At 44.1% G+C, this 25,408-nt stretch overlaps 2 protein-coding genes across 6 annotated transcripts in view; one reads left to right on the top strand and one right to left on the bottom strand.

Moving 5' to 3' along the window:
- The window catches only part of MAEA (macrophage erythroblast attacher, E3 ubiquitin ligase), a 48,665-nt gene extending 30,759 nt beyond the window's left edge, over positions 1-17,906 (bottom strand). Inside the window, exons 1-3 of one of the 4 annotated variants that reach the window (XM_059469747.1) lie at positions 17,747-17,881; positions 10,160-10,253; positions 229-411 (exon numbers count right to left, since the gene is read on the bottom strand). In XM_059469747.1, coding sequence (XP_059325730.1) covers positions 229-336 — 108 coding nt within the window. In that variant the 5' untranslated portion in view covers positions 337-411; positions 10,160-10,253; positions 17,747-17,881. The other 3 variants (XM_059469745.1, XM_059469746.1, XM_059469748.1) reach the window with 3 other exon arrangements.
- A 693-nt stretch (positions 17,907-18,599) lies between these two features.
- CTBP1 (C-terminal binding protein 1) overlaps positions 18,600-25,408 on the top strand; it is a 239,428-nt gene continuing 232,619 nt past the window's right edge. Inside the window, exon 1 of one of the 2 annotated variants that reach the window (XM_059469802.1) lies at positions 18,600-18,685. The gene's annotated coding sequence lies outside the window, so the exon portion shown is untranslated. The remainder of the gene's footprint in view (positions 18,686-25,408) is intronic. The other variant, XM_059469801.1, reaches the window with a different exon arrangement.

A 25,408-nucleotide genomic window follows, 5' to 3' on the forward strand; every position in this document is an offset into this window, starting at 1 on the left:
CTACTATTTCTTTTCTGTTAGTAAAGAAAGTCCTTTCCAGGACTACAGATACCTATTAATTTTACCTCTCAACAGAAGTTTGTTTTGTTATACTTAGACAAGGACCACCAAATTGTGTTTCTGAAGCACAGCGAAGCAAAGTTTCATTTTAAAGATTCAGTAATGCCCGGTGCCTTGAAAAGAAAACCCAAGCAAAGAGCACAGCACCGAAGGCAGAAGAGCACCCACCTTGCGTTTCAGAACGCTGAGCTTCTCAACAACCCCATCGAGCAGGCTGACAACAGAGTCCACAGCGGGACAGCTGCTGAGCGTCTTCTCCAGCTCGGCCACCACCATGCTCACGTGGCTGGTCTCGCGGTCGATGTTCTTCTGGGCGGCCCGGAATCGTTTGTTCAGGGTTTCATACGGCACCTGAAGCACAAACAGCAGCTCAGTAGGATTGCTGTGTTCAACAAGTCAGCTCCTCCAGAGCTTAGCAAGACCGATGATTTCATCTGATGCAGCCCAAAGAGCACCTTGGTTCCAGGGGACTAGAGGTCATTGACTGAACTTTAGTTCCCATACCGAAACCCTTGTTTAAGTTCTCTCAGCAAGGAGCTCACACTTCAAAGATTATGAAAAAGCAACAGGAAAAATGCTGCAGTTTCTTGTCTGATACCAGATTCACCTATCCTGCTTTGGCTGTAGGAAGCATTGATGGAAACAATCCAGGGACAACAGAATATAAAGACAAATCTGTACCTACAAAAGGAAAGCTGCAAGTTAAACCACAACTGAGAGATCACTCTTCAGACCCTGACTTTCTAATTTTACATTTCTTCTCTTCTCTAATTCATTAAAAAAGAGAAAGTTACCTTTGAGAGAAAGCATGTATAATGCATACTGGCTACTGAAAAATTTATGCACAGTACACCAACAGTCATTCAGGAAATCCAACGAGTCTCCTACATACCTCTACCCATGAAAGACTACTTTTTAGGAAGCGTTACTAAAAAGTAGTATATACTTTGTATATACAAGAATTATAAGGAATTCCAAGAGAAACCCCATGTAAATTTTAAGAGATAAAAGCCTAAAATGTATGACTAAACTGGTTAATTTCCTCTAATGCTCCATTCCTGAGTTAAGAGATTTGCCAGTCTTGGAGCTCTCCTGTCCTACTTGTCCCACACCTTTGTGGAACAGCTGAATGAAACCTGCTGCTGATGGCCATTAGGGACACATGGATGGAAGCAGTCAGCCTGGGGAATGATTTGGGGAAAGCTTACAGGAAGTGTTAAACTGCTTCCACTACAGTGGCAGCAAAAGCAATTTACACAGGAAGTTCTATTACTTCACAGAAACAGGAATTTTTAAAGACATTCCAGAGCTATACACTTAATTCAGCCATATCTTTAATCTTTTAAAAGTCCATGAGAAGTTCTTTCAGGTAGTTATGATAATCTTGATTGCTTTTCCATTAATCAAAGGCATAGTTTGGATAGCAATCAGATTATCTATGCTAAAGGTAAAACAGGAAGCACAAATCAGGGCTCTGTTTGGTACATATCACGTGTATGTTTGATTACAAATCTTTCAAGCATATAACTTCTAATCAATTACATCAAGGGCTCAGTTTTCCTCTTTCTAATTATCTGCATGCAAGGAAGTATCCCCAGGGGCCACAGCCCTTCTGGGCTCTATCAGCAGAGAAGTTCCTGCAGCAGCACTGCAATTCCCCATCAGAGAACAGTTTGGTTCAGAGGAAGGAAGATGAGCCAAAGCATTTGCCTTCCAAGACTTTGCATTGCCTACAAAAGGCTGTGCTTCTTTGTGGTAGTAATAAAAGACAAGGACAATCCTGATAAGATATGAAAGGGCTCCTCTTGTAAGGACTGAAATGATCTATTTATTGGTTCCTGGGATCTCAACCTAAACAAGTGACAGGACAAGACCACCACAGAAGGCACTGAGCCAAAACAATTCTTTTCCTTACACATTCTGCCATAAAATCCCAGCAGTACACCCACCCAAAACTCAAGCCACATAAACCATGACAAATTATAGGCTTCAGCACCTACTTAGTTGCCTATGTAACAACACTCCATCTCCAACCCTCTTTTCTTTTTTCCATTTACACAAAAAATATGAAATATTTTAAAGATCCACAGATAAAATGAATGCTCTAGGAGGCCATTATTTTGACATGTCATGTTTTTGAACATGAAACTTATTTCCAGCTCTAAGACCTGATGCCAGACAGCATTAAGATAGCTTCTTCCCTTCCTTTGCCCCACTGCATCTTTCTTACTGTTCACCAAAAAATATTTCTGCAAGTATTTTGCCAATCAGCTTTCCACGCCACACTGAAAATCTGCATCAATAAAGACTTTCATAAGCTACTATTAATTTGAGGTACCTTTTTTAGTACAGCAAGTGCTTTTGTTAAATTTTGAGCAGTCAGCTGGACACAGATCTAGTCAGTTGGGAAAAAAGTCTGTGTTTAATCTCCCTTTTGCCTAGTTCCTTATCTGCGCTCAAGAGCAGTAACAGCACCCATTTCCTGTGCTGTCTCTTCAGCATGCAGAGTTCTGGCACACTTTGTGTTCATATGACATTTAGAACAACTGAACTTTCAATTTCAGCTGCTAACACTATATATCATTTAGAATGTCTAGGTGCAATAGGTCTTGAATCTTATCTTTTTTTTTCCCCTACCATAAAAACAATCTGAATGTCTTCTGTGGAAGAGACTGAGTTGAAATGTTTCCACTATATACTCTGAAAGTAAACAAAAGTAAACATATTGAGAAACATAATTTAAAGTGTCATAACAAGGGAAATTAAAGGTACAATGAAATTATTTGCATAACTGGAGCTGACAGTAAATACACTTTACCAGAGATTTTTGTAATTTGCACAGGCAGTTGTTTCTTATTCTAGAGCCAGCAGTTTTCATGAGAATATTTGTGAATCATATCTTGGTACAGATTTTACACTTACTTTACAGAGACAGAGTCTGTGAATGCCAAAATTTAGAACTACATTCCTTACACAGCAGGATTTTATCTTGAATTTGCATCTTCATCTGCTGGTTCTTTTATTACTCCTACAGCTCCAACATGCCAAAAGACCCAGCACTGGCTTGCTTTGCTGCAGAACCCTTCACAGGTTACAGGCACTGCACCAACAGGAGCATTTCTTTCCACCCATAATGAAAGTTAATGAAAGGAGAACATGTAAGTGCTCTGGACAATGCAATTTTAAACATTTTTAATTATAGTTCACTTGATTTTCAGGTACCATTTTAGAACACTGTGAACACCAAAGTTTTTAGACTAAGAGACAGATGCAAGATTTATATCTCATTAATTGCCATAAACCTATTAGAGACTGGGAATCTTGGCTGCCAGTACCATTCTGGGACCAAACCTGGATTACACACCATGATTTAGAGACAAGAGTGACCTACAGAGCCCAGCCTAGGGAAGCATTACCTTAAGGAAAAAAGAACATCTGAAATACAGCAGCAAGTACTGACCAGGATGGGCTCTGTATGAGCACAATACCAACTTGTCCTACTCGTTAGAGCTTGAAAAGCCACACCCAGCTGGCTCCTATGGTGAGCATACAACAGCATACAAAGGAGAGTTGTAAAATATTAGTGGGCAGCACATTTAAATCCAGTGGCACTAAATAGATTCTGCTCCTTTTGTTCATCAGCTTCCACAGCTGCAGACACATATTCAACCTAAGCATGTCCTAAACCAAGTCAAACTTAAACCTAGTGAAAAGGAATTTGACTGAAGGGGTAAAATTCCAGTAACACAAGTTTTTCCAAGATCAGAATTTTGTTGTGATGTGAAGCAAAGTCTGCTTGGCTGGAGGCTTCTGCAACCATAGTGGCCGTTTCCAGGTGCTAAACACTAACAAAAAAGCAGAGACGACTGATTAACCTGAAACAAATATTTTCTTCATTTCAGGAGTTACTTCACTGTTTTCAGAAAGCCAAAAAAGTGGTGTGCTGTCCCAGAACATGCTCCAACAACCTCTAGCTGTGGAGACAAGACTTAGAAGAGCATTGTTCTGGGTGTACAAGCTGGAACTGGTGGAAGAGCAGGAAGGACTGCCAGGAGAGCTACATGTTGATCACTCAGAGCAAGGAGTAGAAAACTGCAGAGCTAAGGACGTCAGGGGGAGTTTTTAAGTGCACACTTGGGAACTCAGCTGTGAAGTTTACCACCCGGCCTTCAGCCCAAACACAGTCCTCTTCCTGCCCATGAATGCAAATAAGGTACCAAAGCAAGGCAGAGTTCTCAAATCATGAAGTGGCTAAAACTATTCACATTGGGCAACTGTAGACAATCTTTCTTTTCATGATCCATATCAAATGTAACTTGAAATATCCTTAGAGTGAATTTAAATATATTTTCATAAAAATCAAATTTTCAGCGAGCCATTCACTTACTAAGTGATTCCATTTTCTTGAGTTTTTTGAAAACACATTAAAAATAGAAAAAAACACCAGCCAGTATTAAATGCTTGCATATGTTGTAACCTGATGTTTTGCAAACTGTATACACTTCTCAAGTGTTAATTATCAGGCAGCAAATAAATATTTAAAGAAATATAAATAATTTTAAGCCAACTGCATACAGGAGCGCATCAAAACAAGTGTGAGCAGCTGGTGAAGGGAGGCAATCTTGCCCCTGTACTCTGCTCTTCTGAAGCCCCACCTGCAATGCTGCACCCAGCTGAAGACCAGAAGGAGCTGAACCTGCTGGAGCAAGGCCAAAGGAGGCCACAAAGGAGACCAGGGGGCTGAGCCCCTCTGCTGTGGGGACAGGCTGGGACAGCTGGGGGTGTCCTGCCTGCAGAACAGAAGGCTCTGGGAAGAGCCTATGGCACCTTCCAGTGCCTAAAGGGGCTACAAGAGAGCTGGAGAGGGACTTTGACAAGGGCATGGAGTGACAGGACAAGGGGCAATGGCTTCAAAATGGCAGAGGCAGGGTTAGATGAGATATGAGAAAAAAATTCTCTACTGTGAGGGTGGAAAGGCCCTGACACAGGTTATCCAGAGAAGCTGTGGATGACCCATCCCTGGAAGTGTTCAAGGCCAGCCTGGATGGGGCTTTCAGCAACCTGCTTTAATGAACATGGCAAGGATGCTGGAATTAAATTATCCCCAAGTTGCCTTCAAAGTAAACCCTTCTATGATTCTAAACCACCTAATCCTTTACACAGCATCCTACAATGCATATTGCTTTTTTACTCATTATCAAGATTTTACTGAGATTCATTTTCCTTCTCTTCTTAAGGTTTTCTGAATTTATCTACGTGTGCACACTTTGTACTCTCTCCATAAATGGAATATATAGAACCAGCTGCTGAACACACTCCCACCTCAGCTCTTGCTTATCTCTACAGACTCACAGAAAAATGCCTTTAGAAAACCCATGATAAGAGCATAGCATCCATACAGCCTTTAACAATGTGAAAAGGGAGAGCAGAATGCACACCATTTTCCCCTCATAGAAGTTTATTAATTATAGTGATCAAAGCTTCAAATGCTTTGCTACCTCAATGGCATTTATGTTGTTGGAAGTCAGACACCCAGACTGGACTTAAGCTCATTGTAGCACCTTGAATTCTATTAAGCAGCTGAATGGCATTTTGAGAACGGGGTGAAGTTTCAGCCTGTTGCACACCTGCAGCTTCTACAACAGACACAGTCACTCACTGAGCACCTGGGGTTTGCAAACAAATTGAATACAGACACTGCTGAAGGGCTCTCTGCTTGGGATAGAGTACAACATAAAACAAACATCAGCTGTGGAGAGCTCTTCTTTGCAGAGGTGTTGTAGTTGTCCAGCCAAAAAACCTTCTGAGCTACAGCTAGAAATACAGCTCTCATTACCATCACAGCCAGCATATACATCCACTTAATTCAGCTAGACTTCAAATAAGTAATGGACATTACCAGGGCCTTACAGACACCAGCAGCTTAAGGAAGATGAAAAGCATCTACAGAATTGAGTTTGTGACCCAACTACCAAGGACAACAGGGTCTCCCTTCTAAATGCTTTCTCTGTCTTTACTGGTAAGGTCTGCTCCTAAGCCTTCCTGATGGTGTATGAGCAAGCCTGGGCAGAGAGGTGCTACTCACTCATGGAAGAAGTCCAAAGCAAGCTGAAGGTACACAGGTACACGGGAGCAGAAGGGAGGAAAGGAGAGAGCTCCTGGATGACACTGTTAACCTGCTACCATTGCTGGAATGCCACAGTGAACAAGAAAAGGTGAATGTGACTGAAAAGAGCAAGTTTTGTGCCTCTACTCCAAAAAGAGAACCTGGAAGATCACAAAACCTACAGGCTGGTCTGCCTCACCTCAGCTCTCGTGAAAGTTACAGAAAAAACATACAAAAAAGCCCAACCATTTCCAATCTTATAAAGGTGACTAGGAACAACCAGCCCAGATTTGTCATATGCAAATCAAGCTGACAAATTGTTTGCTTTCAGTGCTGAACTGTCTCTGAATGGCAGGGGCACGCAGCAGCTCTTTATGCCAATAGCAGTGAGGTTTCTGACATTGTCTCACTTGTGGCCAAACAGGACACACAGACTCAATGGCTGAACACAAGATGGGTCAGGGACTGACTACTCAGGCTCTAAGAATAATGGTCAGTGGTCCCAAAGCTTCCTGGTGGCCCATGACAAGTACTGCTTGTCTCCAGGAATGTTATCAACTCCAACAAACATGTCATCTTCAACCACCTGCACTACAGAACACATAGAGGGCAAACTGGTAGAGTGCTTGATAAATGGGTGTCAGAGCTGCCATTCAAAAACAATGCCAAACTGGAGAAATACAGCAAGAATTTTGTGAAACAATCAAGGGAAACACCAGAGCCCAATATCTGGCACAAAACCGCTCCAGCCTTTAGTACTGGATGTGGAATAACTGGCTAGGACCACCAGTGCAAGAAAAGATGCAGAGGTCCTGATGGACAGCAGGTGGGACATGAATCAGCAACAGGCTCTCATGGCAGTGAAGGGTAACCCCATGCCAGGCTGCATTAGCAAGACTAAAGGCAGTGGGTAGAGAGGAGTGATTGTTCATGCTCAGCACTCATGCAGACTCATCTGGAATACTGAGTCTGGTTTTCAGGTCATTCCCCCCTCCCACTAAAAAAGAGATGCTGACAACCTGGAGGGAGTCCAGAAGGCTGCCACCATGCCAGTGGAGGATAAAACAAAGTCCAAGAGAAGCTGACAGGGGCAGGCTTGTTTCCTTTGCAGAAGGGAAGGCTCTGGGAGCTGGAAGCGGCACAATCTGATAAAAGCTTTCTGCCACCAAAAGGTGAAGGTCACAGATAAGAGCCAGCCAGACCTTCCGGAGTTACAGAGCAAAAAGGAAGGAGGCTGAGCTGACAACTGTCACTAAAGAAAATTCCAGCTGGACATCAAAAAATATTTCAATCAGAAGATTTGGTAAGCACTAGAACAGCAGCCCAGAAAGGTGATGCAATCTCCACCCTCAAAAACTTTCAGAACTTGGCAGGACTCTGAGCAACCCAGACCAGCTTTGAAGTTAGCCAAGGTTCGAGCAGAAGCCTGAATTTAACAGTCTGCAGGAGTACTCTCCTACCTTAATTTAATGAATTCATCTCTGCTAACTTAGACATCAAATACATTGCCATATGAAGATTGGAATGACCATACCAGATAAGACCAAAAATCCCCTCTCTGTCGCTGTCTTTCCTCTGAGGATATCCAGAAAGAGGATGACACTTGAAAAAAGGCAAGAACAAAGTTACTAAGCCCAAAGTCTCACTGGACTTCTTGAGCCAGAGATGGGAATTTAATAATGGGAATTGAACACCACAGGGTGTTTCTCACTCATGAACTCTGGTTGCTGCTGACCTGAGTTTTAGCACTGCAACATCCTGTTGGGAGATATTTCACAGGCTCACAACTATGTGAAGAAATACTCTTAGCTTTGACTTTACAATTGACTTGAAACCCTTTTGTTCTTGTTTTGGAAGCAAAAAAGGGAACCTTCTCCTACATACTTCTCACATATCTGGAGATTGGAGAGACTCTTTGAACCATTCCTTGAAGACAGACATTCCATCTCTCTAATCATTCTTGCCCTCTGTAGCCATTTTCCAGTTCTGCTAAACCCTTTCTCAGGATGAGAGAAGGGAGAAATTAAGAGTAACTCATCCTGCTTGAGAGAAGAAGAAACCATGGCTTTTAAGCTGTGTAGAGTTCTCCATTGTTCCCTTTCCCAACACTTCTGTCCTGTGTTTGTTACCATTAACCGGGCCACTCACACAAAGCATTCACTATGAGCCCTGACATCCCACTGAGCAATGATGATCACTTCCAACACAGTTATTATATATATATTTAACACTAGAATTAATTTTCTTTCCACCATACCTAAAAACTGTATCACACTGCACTTATCTATACCGAATTTAATTTATTTTAACACCCATTCAGTCTCTCACTATTTTTTCTCTAATGGTTCACACTTTGGCTACATCTGTAATACCTCAATTATCTCAGTAGCATCAAGGAAACTGCTTCATCTCAGCACTTACATTTTCTTCCAGGCTGTTCAAACAGCTGAATAGCACCAGGATGCCAGCAGAATCCTAACACCAATCTTGCTCCATTAGAGAAGCTGGCTACTAAATCTTGATGTTTGTTTTTTATCTTGCCCAGTTCCTTATCTGCCTAAGGATTTCAGTCTTTCTTGAAGAGTTCCTGGTAAAGCTTATCTCCAGAAAACATCCAGTAATATGAATAAACTATCAACCAAGTCCACCTCACTGCCCACTGCAGTTTTTTCAAAACAACTCCAATATCTTTATATGGAATGCACTTTTTAAAAGTCACATTAGCTGATGTACATTATTCCATACTGGATTAGTCAGGATACTATTTCTGCATCAATAAGCCATTGGCTGGAAGGGAAAAATCAATTACATATATTAAAAATCTCACTAAAATTTTACTTAAAGTAGAAGCATGCAAACAGTCTTCTACATTGTCTTTCTTCCACAGCTATCCAACAAAATCCCCAGACTACTTCAGCATCTATCAGAGAATTAGGAGGAGGACTCAACACAGGAGAAGGGGATTTCTCCCAAAATAAAAAGCTTTTTATAACAAGTGTTATGTGTGCATTTCTACTCCTTTGGAGGTGTAGGATGTTAGGCCAAAGTCTAATGGCCACTGTGAAAAATTCAAATACCACTTTGATGCTGCCCACAAGTTTTTCTAACTGGTACAGACCGATACTGAAAGACTGAATTAAAAATTTCTTTTATGACTGAAGATTTGAAAAAAATGTAAGCCTTTATTCTCCCCCAAATCTTTAGCCTTACCTTAGACTTTCAGCACACCAGTTCTCACACTACAACACTGGCCAAATTCCTTCTTTACTTATATAGATTCAACCCTAAGGAGCTCCAAATAAAAATGGAAACTAAAACACAATCACTTTCAGATCACAAGATTATTCAAAATGTTTCTAGCCCACAGTAACTGCATGGATGAAACTAATTCAGATGTAGCAGAAAAAAGTAAAAAACAGTTTGTATAGCTATCATTGGGTTGTTGAGAATTACAGAGTAAAAGTGATCCTTCAAAAAAGTCAGCTGAAGGAAGAAATTGAAGGAAGAAGTATTTGGCTATAACATCATTAAATATTCTCCAGACTCTTGTTAACAGGAATTTTCCAAGTTTCTAAAAACTAATTTTTATAGAAAACAGTATAGACAACAGAAACAAGCATCATTTACACAGGTTTGCAATTCTGTAAAGAACATCCATTTTCTTTCTGTATTTGATATAAAGTAGGTAATTGGGTCTAACTGGTACAAATTCCTACAAAGGGAACTTTTAACTGTATATCCTGACTTGACAGATCTCTGTGTGCATCCTCAGTGTTAAACTATCTTGGCTAAGGAAACTCCTTCCCACAGAAAATGTGGTTCTTTTAAAAACATAAAAACCCACATTGTGTATATTTTCAAATTAACTCAGTCATGAGCAGGAGGGAATTAAAAATGGATTTGTAAAAATCTTATCAAGTACATGAAGTCACAAAATCAGGAGGAAGAAAAAAAATAAGAGTTTCAAGAAATATAAAATCAAGAGAGTCCTACCTAGGTGGGGGGAACCATTACAGAACTATGCTCTCCTTTCAAGGGGCAGGAAAATGGTGAGCTTCCTCTCCTCAACTGTGTTAGCTTACAACACCTGAAAAGCACCAGAGATTTGTATCAATCTACAGGTCTCCAAGACAATTCTGCTGAAGACTTTCAGATAGAAATAAGCTTTTTTCAAATGCCCCTACATGAAATTTAGCCTGGCCAGCCAGCTAGGGAAAACAAGAGAGGTGCAGTGATGAAATTGCCTTTCAAAAAACTAGCAGCAAAGACAACTTAGCACCACTTTAGGCAAGAACAGGGAAATATAACAACTTGTAAGAAAAATTAAGCATCTCCTGGAGAGTTTTAATAAACTGTGTCAAGAGAAAAACTAAACCCCACAAGAAACACCTTCAGCTCTTTTCTTGAGACTAAATTAGAACACCATGCTCACTGCTTCAATGAAACAGAACAGTAGAGGATATCTACTATATATGATGCCATAGAAAAATGAGGCAGGGCACAATAAACTACTGAAAATTTTCCCTCAAAGAAATAACAATTAAGAACTTCCTTGCAGAATTACTGAAATTCTGCATTTTTATATAGTTCATTTTTTCCTCAACAATTCTTGGATTACTTCAGACCAGAGTAAGCATCATTATTTGTCACTGGACTTATCCAAAATGTAAATGGTATCAGCACCTCTTCAGTGAACTCTTCTGACGAGTAGCTCTTACAAATTCCTTAAAACAGTAATAGTTTTTCCTTGTTCTAGGCAAAATCAGAAAAGGAAAATACACTTAAAAGAGTAGTAGTATATTTGAGTAATAGATGGCTTAAAATAACGTCTAGAGTTAGGTTAATTAGAGAAAAGCATTAAAATAAAATCTTGAAGAGATACAGAGCCAAATTAAGTAATTTCATAAGCCTAAAAGCAGTTGGAGGTAATTTGGATTATTAAAAAGCAGTTCTTTTTGCAAACATGTTTTGGAAGCCCAGTAGCTTGCCTCAGTTACACAGCAGTCAGTCTCACAACTCAGGAACACAGTACTGTGTATTGCAGAGCAGCTGTGTCCCAAAAGAAACCATCATTGCATTATTGGAAGCTGCTACTTCAATACAGGAGAGAATGAACAGCAAAAATTCTTGGGCTATCCATCTGCTACACACATACTTACAACAGAAGCAATCACACTCCTTCAGAACATTATCCTGTTACACAAACTGCAAGGAACTTATTTCTGAATGTATGATCAACTTTTGAACAAGGCTTCCTGCAAGAAAATGAAGTGCTTCACAAAGTGATATTACAGTTACAAACAATTGTCTTACATCCCTGTAGAAGGGGGTTGACAGCCATTTTAGAGCCCTGCCTAGAACCACCCTGAGCACATCAGAGGCCTTTCCAAGGCACTTGTTTAAAGCTGCCACCCTGCACTTACACCTCACAAGAAATGTCTTTGCTTTTCTTCTTTCAGTAGAAATACTGGAGTACTGACAAGAACCTAAGCATTGCTTCCTGGCCAAAGCTGAGCTGCAAAGCTAAGGTCACTCAGCAGGTCTGTGTCCTGAGCAAGTCCTTCCATTTGTTTCGATCCTTCTCTCTTCTCCAAATATTTGCTCATTTTAATCCCAGCACCACCTCTTTACCTCTTTAAATGATAGAGGTCTTTGTCCTTCTGTGTGTTTGCACAGCCCAGACACCATGATACTGCTAGAGATCCCATTTCCAATCAAACTGCTCCCAAAACAACCTATTCCAGCCAAAGTCACAGCATTTCTTGTAAGACAATTAGGCATTATTGATTCAAATTAGCAGACCCATATCAGAATATATGAATGACCAAAGTTCTACTCAGTGTATCATCTGGTTTAATTTCATTTTCATTGGTTTACAAGTCCAGTTAATCCACAGAGCTCTTGAAAAAGCTGAAGTAAATCCAAAGAAGTTGTGAAGTAGTTAAATTACTGACTATCAAAATAAAAGTATCTTAAAAATGGCTTTATTTAAATGAAATATCACATATTGTAAGCAGTCAGTTACTTGGGCATATTTCACGTTCTGGGTTAGCAAATACTTCCCACACAGTGTATCTTCGGGCTGTAGTTTGTGGGAGGCCAAGCGCACAATTCAGGCAGCTTTGTGACTGAACAAGCACTGATGGATGCTGTCAGTGTGCCCTTACAGCAAATCTGCCAGAGCAGCACTTCCCTAGGGCTGTGAGCCTGAAAGGAACACTCCTGATTACACAGCAACCACTGACTTGGGGGACAATGGGAAGAAGCTTAGGGAGCACACCAAGCAAAGCACTCTCCTCCTATTGCAGTACTAGGAAATGTTTGGGGCTCATCTTTACTTATTTCCCAGCTCTTGAGAAACACTCACTGTGCTAAGACTCAAATCAAGTCTGATGTCAACACTGAAAGACCCCAATGTGCTAGCTACCACACAAACATACTATTCCTGCACCAGAAAACATGCACAAACCAAACTGACAATACCACAGGGCACTGTCCTGTGAAAACACTACAAACCAAGTATGGTGCAACCAGCAATTGCAACATCAGGTAAGCGTTCACTTGGAAGATACTAGCAGGAGATCCTCTGTGAGATGGTTGAGAATGCCTTTCTTCAAGTATCTTCCTACAGGCACAAAAGGGTACTAATAACCAAGCAACAGCTCTAGGTGATGACCACACTGTCTTTTACTGGGTTTTCTCCCTTCATAAATAACTTTAAAATGTATTTTATAGTGAGTGGGCGGGGGTGGAAAAGAAACCAATTTCTTCAGCTACTGCACAATGTCAAACTTCTTACAACGTGCCAGCGTTAGCTCTTTCTTAGGAGTGTTTTTAGAACAGAGTGCAGTGCAGGAAAACAACAGCAGTAGGAAAGATTTCACACTTGTTTGCTGACACACGCACACACCATGTGTCAAAACAGGAAGTGCATTATTCAGCAGCACAGGAACGCTCGGCACGGACACTGAACACACTTGGTGAGTCAGAGCACCCAGGCTGAAGATGGATTTAGGGTGAGAGAAGTGTTCATGGTGAGTTAGTGCAGAGCTGTCACCAACATCAGGCTTAACTTATTTTGCCAACCTTCTGTCTGAAAAGCACTCAGATAATCCAAAAGGGGGCCAGTGAGAGCTGGAATGGGACTTCTTACAACAGCAGGTAGTGACAGAACAAGGGGGAATGGCTTCCACCTAAGAGGGCAGGTTTAGATTAGATAAGAGGAAGAAATTTTTCCATTGTGAGGATGGTAAAACACTGGCACAGGCTGCCCAGAAAGCTGAGGATGCCTCCTCCCTGGAAGTGTTCAAGGCCAGGCTGGATAAGCCTTTGAGCAACTCGGTGTAGTGGAAGGTCCCTGACCCTGGCAGGAGGGCTGGAACAAGATGATCTTTAATGTCCCTTCCAACTCAAGCCATTCTATGATTCTATCAGGATCTGTATTCGTATTTTCTTATGCTGATGTACAGACAGTGAACTAAATGCTACAAGTTGCTACTTCTGTCTTAAGTCCTGCTTGAACCACTTTCACTGAACAACTTTTGCTGCTACCTTTTCAAAGTTTTAACAAAAGTACTCCTGACTCTTAAAATTAGGTTCAAAACCCACTTGAGTAAAGCTTATAAACATGGGAAAAAAATAAAGTACTGCTACCAGTTATGCAAAAAATTAACGTGCACTTCTGCCTCACTGGGTAAAAAGTTGATTGTTCAGATGTTTGACATCTCCATTAGTGACCTGGATGATGGATCAGAGTGCACCTCCCCAGCCTGCAGAGGACACAAAACCAGGAGGAGTTGTTACTATGCCAGGCGCTCGTGGTGCCATTCCACAGATCTCACTGGGCTGGAGAAATGGGCAAACAAGAACCTCATAAATTCAATAAAGAGAAATGTAAAGCCATACCCTTGAGAAAAAACAACCCTTTGGACCAGGACAAGTTGGAGACAAAGCCCGGGAAGCAGCTTGGCAGCACAGAGCGTGGGGTCCTGCTGGACAAATTGCCCATGACAGCACCCCAGGCTGTGTGAGGCGACCACTGCCAGCAGCTCACGGCAGGTGATCCTGCCCCTCTAACTAGGGCTCAGAGCCACCCAAAGTGCTGTGCCCAGTTCTGGCTCCCCGTCCAACAGAAACATGGACACGCTGGGATGAGCACAGAGAGATCACCACCAGACTGGAGAATCTGGCATGGAACAGGGGCTGAGAGGGCTGGGACTGTTCAGCCCAGAAGAGGCCCAGGGGAAGCCTTGTCAAGGGGTGTGAATGTCCCTGATGGGGACAACAAAGAAGATGGAGCCAGACTCCTCTCAGCAGTGCCCCATCGAAGTACAACAGGCAATGGGCACAAACTGCAATAGAGAGAATTTCCTGTCAACAAAAGATTACATTCTTCTAGTACCACAACAGCAGTCAAACACTGGGCTAGCTTTGCCAAGAGAGGCTGGAGTGTCCGTCTTGGAAGAGAACTGAGAGCAGTCTGGCTGTGGTGCTGAGCAGCCTGCTCCAGCTGACCCTGCTGGGAGGGCTGCTACTGCACCAGACTGTCTGCAGAGGTGGAACCTCAGCTGTTCTGTGGGCCCAGGACAGACACAACATGCACTTCAGAGAAACCCAGTCTCCTGCATGCTTCCCTGCAACAATCCAAAAACCGCATTGCCATGAGAAATTAGTATTTATTAAATCTGCTGCCAGTATGTTCCCTGACAGAGCTGCCAACAAAAGAAACCAAAGAGCAGCTCTGAGAAGGCACTGACAGATCCTGTGCTTCTACAACTCTCCTGTTGCAACTTTTTTTAAAGCAGTAGCAGAGCAGTTAACCCAAACCTGCAGACCAGAATATTTTCAAAGTGACCACTCCTGCTTTTGGGTCTTTCACTTTTGGGAGGGTCTTAGCCTATACAGCTTGCTATCACTTTAATAATCATTCATACTCTAAAGATATGGATGAATTATCCAGCTTCCTGTCATCACTTATTTATTATTTTCAGCAAAGAACTCCGATAACAATGTTTGCATTCATTCACTTTCAAATTGCCAGCTTTCATCTTACATGCTCTCATCTGAGACTAGCAGAATTCCCCATCGGTAGGATAAAAAAAAAAAAAAGAAAAAAAAATTCCACAGCAGTTTGGTAGAAGAATAGCTGACAACCTTCTTGTCCTTGAGAAGGGACTGGAGGGAGCAGGGGGCAATATTCAAGAATTATTTTCTGCACTTAAAGAGCTCCTCTAGATTCAGCTGAAGAAGTGTATTTACTTCCCCTGAGCTGAACTGCTGAAGTATTTCCACTCCAGCAGCAGGCACAATTGAGCTCTGGAGCAGGGATTTCCCTCTGCAGTTTGAAGCACTCTCTCACATGAAAAGCTCTGTGGAACACACTGTAAATGTAGAACTATTACACAACTATTATCTAGTGATGCTGGCATGAGGAAGCTAGAGGGAGGAAACAGGAAGGATATAAATACAAGTCTGCAATCTTTTCTATTTTACTCACATAAGGGAAAACCACCAGTGTCCAGAGCTCCAAGAGACACATCTGAGCTACTGTGTTGGTGAATAAAAAGCCCTCAGTGGTACACATTCATTTTACACAGCCTTTAAATAAACTGGAAATAAAAATTCAGTCTCAGTCCCACAAAAACCTGTAGGCATCATCTGATTTCTAAAGATCAAAATGAGATTTCATATCAACTTACTTTAGCAGACTTTAGCCTTAGTGTTCATTTCTCCGTGCTGCCTTTTCACCTCCACCAGTAAAATGTTTTGATATATGACTCAGAGCTAAGAACATTTCAGAGGACACATTGAAAAGATTTGAGCAGACAATGTTCTGGCAGGTTTTTTTAAACAATGAAAAATGTTACTAAAGATTACAGGAACAACCCAGAAGTTGAATGGCTGCTGGGAAGAGTCAATAAACATCACCTCTGCTTGGAAATTAGGAATTTCAGTGCAAGGGTGTATCACCCTCTTACTATCTAGCTTGCTAACTTGACAAACAACATTCCATTCTGTTATGTATATTTTTGTTGAGATATTTTAGGTGAAAAGAATGCTTGTGAAAATAAAATAATTAGTCCAAAATATTATCTACCTTTGAAATGGCTGGCACTTTGACAATTCATCTTAAGTCATAAGCACCAAAACAAAAACTCACTGATCCTCACTGCCAGTAATTTTTCAGGAATGCAGCAACCAAAGCTGTGGCAACAACTGGAATACACCTAAAATACAGTCTTAAAACGATCTTCTTAACATTAAATGCCTTCACATTGTTCTGGCTATGGAAAGTGCCAGAGAGCTCTTTACAGCTATTTTAAAATTTAGGCCTGATGCTGTCAGGTTCAAAGTACTTCCGGGTGACAGAAAGGAGCCTTCACACGTAAAAGGGGAATCAACACTGTCCTTCTGCTTCTCAGACCCGAGCAGAATGGAGCTGGTGGAGGAGGACGTGCACAAGAAGAACATGGCCAGAGAACCTGCAGAACCAACACTGTAAAGAGCACACAATGCTCGGCGTGTGAAGGACAGCATGATCTCAGCACAACAAAGTTGACTTTGCATTAACATCTCCTGTACACGGCAAAACGTGGACACCCTGACACGAGAGATGTTTAAATAGGCATTCTGCAATAGGGATCCTTCTTCCACAGCTGCAGCTATTTATGTGGCAAACGTCCTGTATACACACCACGACACTTCAAACAAAGGTTCCCGTTGATTCCTATGAGCACCATCCTTGCAGCTCAACAGTTCTCGTAGCACTGAGCGCTAAGGTCACCGCCGAGTCCTTCACCTGCCTCCCAACACCTGCTCAAAGCCCGAGCCCACCTATGCAGCCCTGGGAGACCTCCCTCCGCAGGCAGCCCCAGCATCTCAAGGAACAGCTTCTACCGAACTGCATTTTGCCTATTCGCCTCCACAGCCCCCCAGTACGTCTGTCCCTTTCTATATTTTAAGCTCATCTCCATCTTCGGGGGACCAAGCAGCCAGGGAACCATATTACACCGCCACCTCCACTCCCTCCCCTTTACCACGTCTCCTAACAACGCCACGTAGATGCAGATAATCATCTGGGATGAGCACTCCAGGCAGCGCTCGGTGTTCCTGAGGGGGCACATTCCACTCACACGCCCCAGCCCCTCTCCCCCAGCCCGGCTCCGTCCGAGCCCGCTCCCCCCTCACACCGCCCCGCGAGCACAAGGACCTCACTTCTCTCCCAGCTCCTTTCCAGCTCTTTTTGTGTCCCCGGCGTGGCCCGGGGGCCTCCCCCGTCCCCTCAGGGCACGGAGACACCAGGGAACAGCCGCATATTCCAGGCACGTCCCTCTCCCTCCGCGGAGGGGGATGGGAACAGCAGCAGCGGAGCGGCACCGGCCGAGACGTCAAGCGGAGGAAAAACGAGGACAGCGGGAACCACGCGATAGGAATCGTTCCCGACCTCCATCCCACAGCCCCGGGGCTCCCGAGGCGGGGAGAACGGGGTGGGGAGAAGGGGCTCCCCCTCAGCGCTGCTCGGGCGGGACGCTGAGGGCGTTAACGCGCTCCCCCCCGCGCCGGGGGCGGCCCGGCACCCACCTTGAGAGTGGGGTACTCCTGCACCTTCAGAGTCATTGAGAGCTGAGCGGCTGATTCCTGCACCGCCATCTTGGATCGGGCACCGGCCGCCTCCCCCCTCCCTCCTTTCCCTCCCGCCCTCCTTCCCAGCGCGTCCCGGCGGGAGCTACCTACGGCGCGCGCGGCATGCCGGGAAACGGCGCGCGCCCCGCCCCGGCCCTCATGGACATGGGCCGAACCAACGCCGCGCGCTCCCCCCCTCCCGCCACCCCGCGCCGCCGCGGCTTGGTACGCTCCGAGGGGGCGGTGACGGACGGAGAGCGACGGCGCGCCGGCCAATGAGCGGCTGCCTTCCCTCACGTTCCTCCGCCGTGAGTGTGGGCACCGCCCCAGAGCTCGGGGAGCCGCGCCTGAATGGGCAGCGGTGCGGGAATGGGCGGGGCCGCGGAGATGCGCGGACAAATCAAATGGGATGACGGCATCGGGATAGGCGGGATTTGGGGGGGTTATGGACACCCAGCCACTCAGGGGCGGCAGAGAGCCGTTTCCTACGGCCCAATCAGAACAGCTCTCGGGCTCAGTGGGCGGGGCCTAAAAGTAAATTTTGCTGGTGACTTCAAACGGCCGTTTTAACACCCCCGAGGTGTCCGGGAAGGGGAGGGGCGGGGCGCAGGGCGGGGTGCGATGTGATTGACAGCGCCACCAGCCAATGCTGTAGCCTCTCAGGTTGACGGGCAGGCTGCTGAACCAATGGGCGGTGCCTCTGGGGCGGGCGGGCGGAGCGGCGGGCGGTGTGTGGCTGTGTGTACATCGGGAGGGGCGGGGCCGCCTCCGTGAGTTCCGCGGGGCGGAGGGAGCGAGTGAGAGCCAGTGAGGCGGAGACGGCGGGAAGAGGTTTAAATAGCGGAGACGGCGGCAGCCCCCTGCCCGCGGCTCTCCGGGCCGGCGCCGAGTTTCCCGGTGAGCGGAGGCGTGGGGCGGGCGCAGCTCCCGCCGCAGCCGGGCCGGTCCCGCCCGCCCCGCGGGGGACGGGGTGGAGAGGGAGGGCGGCTCCGTTCGGCCGCCGGGGGCTCTGGGGGTCCCTTCATGGGCGGCGCTGCCCTCGCAGCCTGGCCGGGCGCGGAGCCGGCGGCGCCGGACGCTACAGGTGCGGAGCGGGGGCTGTCCCGGGCGGCGCTGGCTGCGCGGGCTCCCGGCGGGCTCCCGGCGGGCTGGGGATCTCCATGGCTGCGCTCAGAGGCTTCGCGTGACCCGCTGACCTCTGGCCCGTCCCTGTAAGGTGACAAGCACCGGTTTAAGCGAGCAGTAATTCCTCTGGCGGACGTACGTGAGTGTTTCCTTAAAAAAAAAAGAAAGAAAAGAAAAGGGAGGCAATCCCGCAGAGTTTCTACTTCTGTGCGTGTGCGAGGGAATAAAACCGCTCTTGGAGTGTCAGTCCTAATGTAAAAGCTGCTTTCTGGGCAGTGTCTCGGTGTTCGGCACCTCGCTGTGACCCGCAGTGACACAGGGCACCGGGACGGACCTGCAGCACAGCGAGCTTGAGAGGAAGGGAAAGGCGCCCATACCTCCGGCCCGTGCAGTACATACAAACTTCATTCTCTTGCTGAAGTCGATGTCAAAAGTTTAGTTTCCTGATGCACTGGCAGAAATGTGCTTCAAGCAGTGTGCTGCTTGAGTTTGAAGCTTTAAAGAGCCCCCAAACCGTGTACCTATCAATAACCCTGGTGATTTTTATGCTCTCTGAACATTGCGGTTATGTTTTTACCGGTCTGCAGAAGACTGAGGGAAAATAAACACCAAGACTTCCAGGAGGAGCAAACACATTTAGCTTTCTTGGTTTGAAAGAGCAAGTATGTTTCTGAGAATATTTAGTGGTATTTTTTCTGATGTGCATAGATCTCATTGCACTGAAAGTATCTGTCCACCACAAAGGGATGGGGGTAAATAAAAGGGAATGTGGGAAGCCATGTAGTTGAGTATTGGATTTTCTTTGGCTCTTGACTCTTAACTTTTTATTGATATTTACTCACAGCTGCCCTAGCATTCAGCCTTGTGCTGACCATAACCAGCAAATGTATGCCTAAACATAATTTACCAAGCCCACACCAGGTGCAAAGCCTTTGTTTGAGAAGTGTGTTAGTAAAACCTTTGTGTTAGTTACACCTGGGATTAGCATTCGTGTCCAGACACGATCTTGGGACCAGATCCTGCAAGAGGATTTTTATAAGGGGGATTTTGACTCCATTAAGGCTCTGTGCAGGGAATGGTTCACCCTGAGCTGCTTGGGTGGAGGATTGAAAACTTTGCTCAATTGTTGCTGTATTTACAAACATAATTGTGTGGCATTGTAAAATATTCCTGTTCTTCCTGTCTGTCTTCAGCATCCTGTAAGCTAATATTTAGAAGGAAATTTGCTCTTCAGTGTTCCCCATGATTAATGGTACTGAGCAGCCTGAACCTGGCATACCTTAACTCTGTGATGCCTATAGGGATTGAACGAGCGTGACTTGCCGTGTAGTTGATCAAGTCATGTGTGTATTTGTCCTAGACACTTATTTGCAACAGGTTTTGTTTACATGTAATCTCTTAATGGTCCTTTCTGATAATACAGTAGCTAGTTTAATGTCACACAGATACTCTGTGGATACAGGTTATGTGCTCAGACTGTATCTGCCTTTAAACTGGAGGGGTTTTGGTGAAGCTCTGTCAGACGCGAGTAGCCAGAGCTAAAGGGGTTGCTTGATGGAACAGATGGCCAAGCAACCATCATGTCAGAGAAAACAGCATGCATTCGTGTATTCTTAGTTTAACACAAGAGGGAGCATGTCTAATCTTTAACCTTTAAATATTGCGACTTCAGAGAGAAAGCTTCAAGTGTTGAGTGTCAACTAATTTGTGTTCAAGGCTCCATGTGCAAATATTGATACAACCTATGTATATTGCTGGCATGTTCTCAGCTTTGGGCTGCAGCTGTGGGTTTATAGTGTAAATGTTGGCATGATAAATGTGGGGGTGAGAGCTAAGCTAATGATCTTTTGATGTTGTTAAAATGTGTGGTTTCCTGCTAAATTAAACACAATATTTATGGCTATTGTTATTCCTGGGTATGGTCATTAATATACTAAAGTTGTACTTTTTTTCTTAAATATTAGGTTAATATATGTCTTCTGCTTAACCTACCATACAAACTTATAAAGCCGAGTCTTAATTTAATTAAATTTAGTTTAACTGCCTATATACCTTTGCATTTAGAGTTCTTATAAATCCTACTACTTTATTCTTCAATAGGAAGTATGAAGTTGGATCTACTAAGAAGTTTTGTACTGTATCTTCTTTATTTTTGACTTGTCCCCTGGTGTCATAAAAGGAAGATGAAAAATCAGCTTCCATTTTGTGTTGCTTCCTATTGTCCAGTTGAATCATAATGTGTTAATGTTTGTCCTCGTTCAGTGTCTTGTTATTGTGAATTAGCAATTGGTTTAACTTAAGCAGCGTGCAGAGAATCTTCCAAACCTTTAGGAGAACTTCACTCATTTGTTTCCAGTAGCCTTCCACTTTGCTCCAGATTAACGATCAGAGAAAAACATCAGCCTGCCATTGAACACTGCATGCAAATGATGTATCTTTCAGGAGCATAAACACTCTGTGTGTTAGTTGGTGGAGCAGAGCAGAACCCTCAGTGCTCTGCTTTCATACACTGAAGAAAACTGCTGTGGATGGAGATTTCCGCACACTTGCTTCTCTTTCCTCTCCGTGGCCATCGTAACCCCAGTGCCAGGTGGCAGAACTGGGTGTGTGTGTGTCACCATCACTTGTGGTATTTGCAGACCAGACTGGCCTGAGGCAGGAATGTGCAGCCTGTGCCGGTTCAGGGGGGAAGGAGCACAGGTTGTACCACTGTTATAGAGTTCTCTTCCTCCGAGCAGGTGGGTGTGGTGGTATTGTCCATTATCGTGGATTCTCCACGTTTCTTGGCTATTCCATATCAACCAAGACTTATGCTTTGGTTTTCCTGCCCAGCAGGCTTAGGCTGCTGCCCAGACTTTACGATAAAGCTGTATTTTTACTTTAAAAGAAAGTAGCAATATGCCTGTATAGTTCATGGTTTGAGTTTTTTTCCTTCATTTTGTTATTGTAACTTTAAACATAACTGAAAAGTGTCAGTGTAAATGGGTTGTGTAAAAAGTGTTATTTCTGTATCTGAGTAAAAACCCAACAAACAAAAGAAAAAGCCCCCACCACCAAAACCCTGCTATTAACAACACCAGCAGCTGTTGCCCTGATGTGTCACTGTTTAGAGTGTAGTTGTAAAGTAGTAAATACAGATCAAACACTTTGTTTCCTTATTTTAACATGATTATAAGGACCCTTTCCTTATCCAGGGAAAATGCACATGGCCTCAGCAGTTTGGGTTACCAAGTTCCCATAATGAATTGGGGTTGAGACCTCAGTAGAGGCTGTGCTGGGTCATCTGTGGGAGCATTTTCATATCTCTGCTAACAGTCTGGCACCTTTCAGGCAATGTGTGTGCAGAACTTAGAAATTATCCCATGTTTATGCAAACCGGGTTTCGATGTTAAGGTATGTTTTATATTGCTTTTATTAAAAAAAAAAAGGAGGGGGCATTCACAATGTAGGTCAAATTCTTGTGAAACCTCTTTAAAAACAAAAGACTTGTATTTGCATAAAAAAAGGCATGTGGGACTGCCTGAGAAGTGCACAGAGTCCTGTAACTTTCTGAATGGTTTAAATGGGTGATTTAAAATGCAAAGAGAAAGGGGTTTACCTGCGATATTTTTGGCCATAAGCATTTTTTCTTTTTTTTTTTTTCCTTTCTGAATTGCAGCCCCCTGAAAATGGGGGGGTTTAGAAAGAAAGTGCTGACACAGCCTTGACTACAGAGCAGTGCCCTGCTTGGTGCTGCAATAATTGTCCAGGCAGTGTTTTCTGCTTCCCTGCCATTTTGCTTTACATTGCTCCAACCCATTCCATTTTTAACTTTCCCAAAGTTTGGTATTATTGCGAGCCCCCGGCGTGCGTGCAGCCGCCGGAGCAGCGAGGCTGGCAGAGTAGCATGGACTTGTTAATCTCAGCCTGATCTTGTCAGCAACAGCAGAGCAGAGGGAGAGAGAGACGCACACAACTCCGGCTGGGGCAGCGCTCCTAAGGTTCGTCTCGTGTTTTTCATGCCTCAATCGCGTTTCCCTGGGCGAGTGGCGGCGGCGCGGAGCGCGGCGGGGCCGGGGCTCGGCCGCGGTGTTCGTGAGGGGAGGCTCCGGCTGCGAGCCGGCCGCCGTGTGTGTGTCTGTGTGTGTGTGTGTGTCTGTGTGTGTGTGCTACGGCCGCCGAAGGAGAGCAAACCCTGTTGGTTCTCCATGCAAATGACCGCTTTGCTTGTAACAAAAGCCTTGATGTTGGGCTTGGAAAAATGATCTGACAGTGTAACAACCCCAGGCCACTTTCGCCATGTTTTTGTTTATTCATGTTTCATTCCGTTTTCCGTAGCTATCTCGCAGATGTTTCCAATTTCACTGTTTGTTGTCGGCTTGTTTTCTTTTTTTTTTTTTTTTTTCCTCTCTCTCTGTTTTACACCGTCGAGCCTTTTTGGAGTTAGCAAGAAAACGCGTGAAAGAATGTTAAGAAAACAGAGAGGTGTTGCAGATGTTTATACTTTAGTTCTTGCGTTGCGCCTGGCCATTCTGGCACAGGCATTCGGTGCATATGAAGGAACGTAAGCAGCATCTGTTTTACCCACCGAGCTGCTGCTTCCGAAATGTGCCCATTGTAACTTGAATATTTACATAAACACATGAAGCGAGCACGTTCCCGGTGCAGTGTGGCAGGTCGAGATTCTCATTTGTTTGCTACTGCTTTTGAAGGGGGCAGGAAGGGGGGAATCCAAAAGAGCAAGGAAAGGAATATCTGTGACACATCATGTATGCTCCGAGATAAACTCCTGCCATCTCGGAGTGCCTTTAAATATTTGAACAGCTTCCGTGAAGTCAAATAAAATTGGTTACCATGAGAAACAAAAAAGTCTAATAGAATAGTTGAGCATACTAATGAAAATCTGAATGTATCATTGTTTTAGAATCATTCAAAGAACTGGATTAGACAGAAAGCCTTGTCAATAACGTAACATTTAAACATTTTTGCTTCTGAGATCCTGGAAAACAGCAGTACACAGTACAGAAATAGCAGAGGTGGATGGTATGTTATCTTACAGCCGCATAAATTGAAATGTAATCGTCTACTAACGATATTAAAATCAGTCTGGTTGTAGAATTTTATGCTTGATGAACGTATCGAGGCATACACAAATAAAATCTGAAATCCTAAAGGACAATGATTCAATGTCCAGAGCCAGTGGTTAAATCAGATGTGGTAACTATGGTGAGAGGTAAAGTTACTTAGCTTCCCACAGACCATGCATATGTGGGTTTCTTTTCGTATAATGGAGATTAAGGAGAAAAGGATTAGAAAATCTAAAGAGAAATTTTGAGTAGGAGACCTGTAGCCTTGCTCTGGGAATTAACACTGTGGAGGCTTTTAAAAGAGAGGCAGGGTAGAAGTAAACACTCTCTTGTAATATATATTGATGATAATTCTAGAAAGGAGTCTTTCTGCTTGGGAATATCAACAGCTCATGCATACAGGAACAAAATCAATCCTCTGCATATTAAAATAATCCTCCTACTCCAACAAAACAAAAGCAGAACCCTGCATAGATTTTCACATTATGAAGTGACAGCACAAAATCAGGTAAAGAGTGAATGAATTTTAGGTTTTTGTAGAATGAAGCAGTATTGATTTATTTGGATTGCTTCGCATTCCTATTTTTAAGCATGTCTATGATATGTGTTTAGGATTTTTTTTTAAACTTCAAAAATGGTGGTCATAGGAAATAAAATCAGAGCTTAATGTTCTAGCTGGTAAATATTGGGGGAGTTTGGACTGCAGCCAGAGAGGCTTGGACCACATTTCTGATTTTCCTTGAGTTGGGAGGCTTCAGTGTTATCCTGAGCTTCTCTGGGAAGAACTTGAGATTATGCTGATCAGCTCCAAGGGGCATGGGAAGGATTGCCATGCTTGCACATAAAACTCTGGTGTTCTGAGAGAGCCACCAGAGATGCTAATTAGTGATTAGCAATTTGAAAGCTTAGGAAACAGGGGAGAGGTCAGGTTCAATTTCCAGCATAGAGGGAACAGTTCCCTCTAACAGGGAAAAGTACATTTGCTGTGGGAGTGCAGAGACATCTGGGGGACATGAGGTGTGTTCAGCTTTCTAGGAATAGGTGCTGAAGTGTACTGGGGTTTTGGCAATGCATTACACACATCTTTAATGAAATCCTGTAAAGTTTTGGGTTTCCACTCCTGCCTGCCCCCACTGAGGCTGTAAAACACTTGTTTTATGAGAAGCTGGCAGGGGAACTGCTGGTTGAACACAGCCTAGAAGCGCAGTGTTACGAGTTTTAAGGTGTTTTTGGATTTGCTAGGAAATACTTTGAGCTTTTTGTGGGTCATAATCCCTCAGTTTCCCTTATCAGCTGCTGTGAGAGGGTGTTATCAGGTACCTGTTCAGGAGACTGGCTTCACTGTCACTGAGCAACACTGCTGGTTAAACCCATGAATGGAATGTGTGCTTCTGGACTTCAGGCCAAATCATAAAAAATAGACCCAACA

This window comes from Ammospiza nelsoni, chromosome 4, assembly GCF_027579445.1.
Source record: "Ammospiza nelsoni isolate bAmmNel1 chromosome 4, bAmmNel1.pri, whole genome shotgun sequence".
Lineage (NCBI taxonomy): Eukaryota > Metazoa > Chordata > Aves > Passeriformes > Passerellidae > Ammospiza > Ammospiza nelsoni.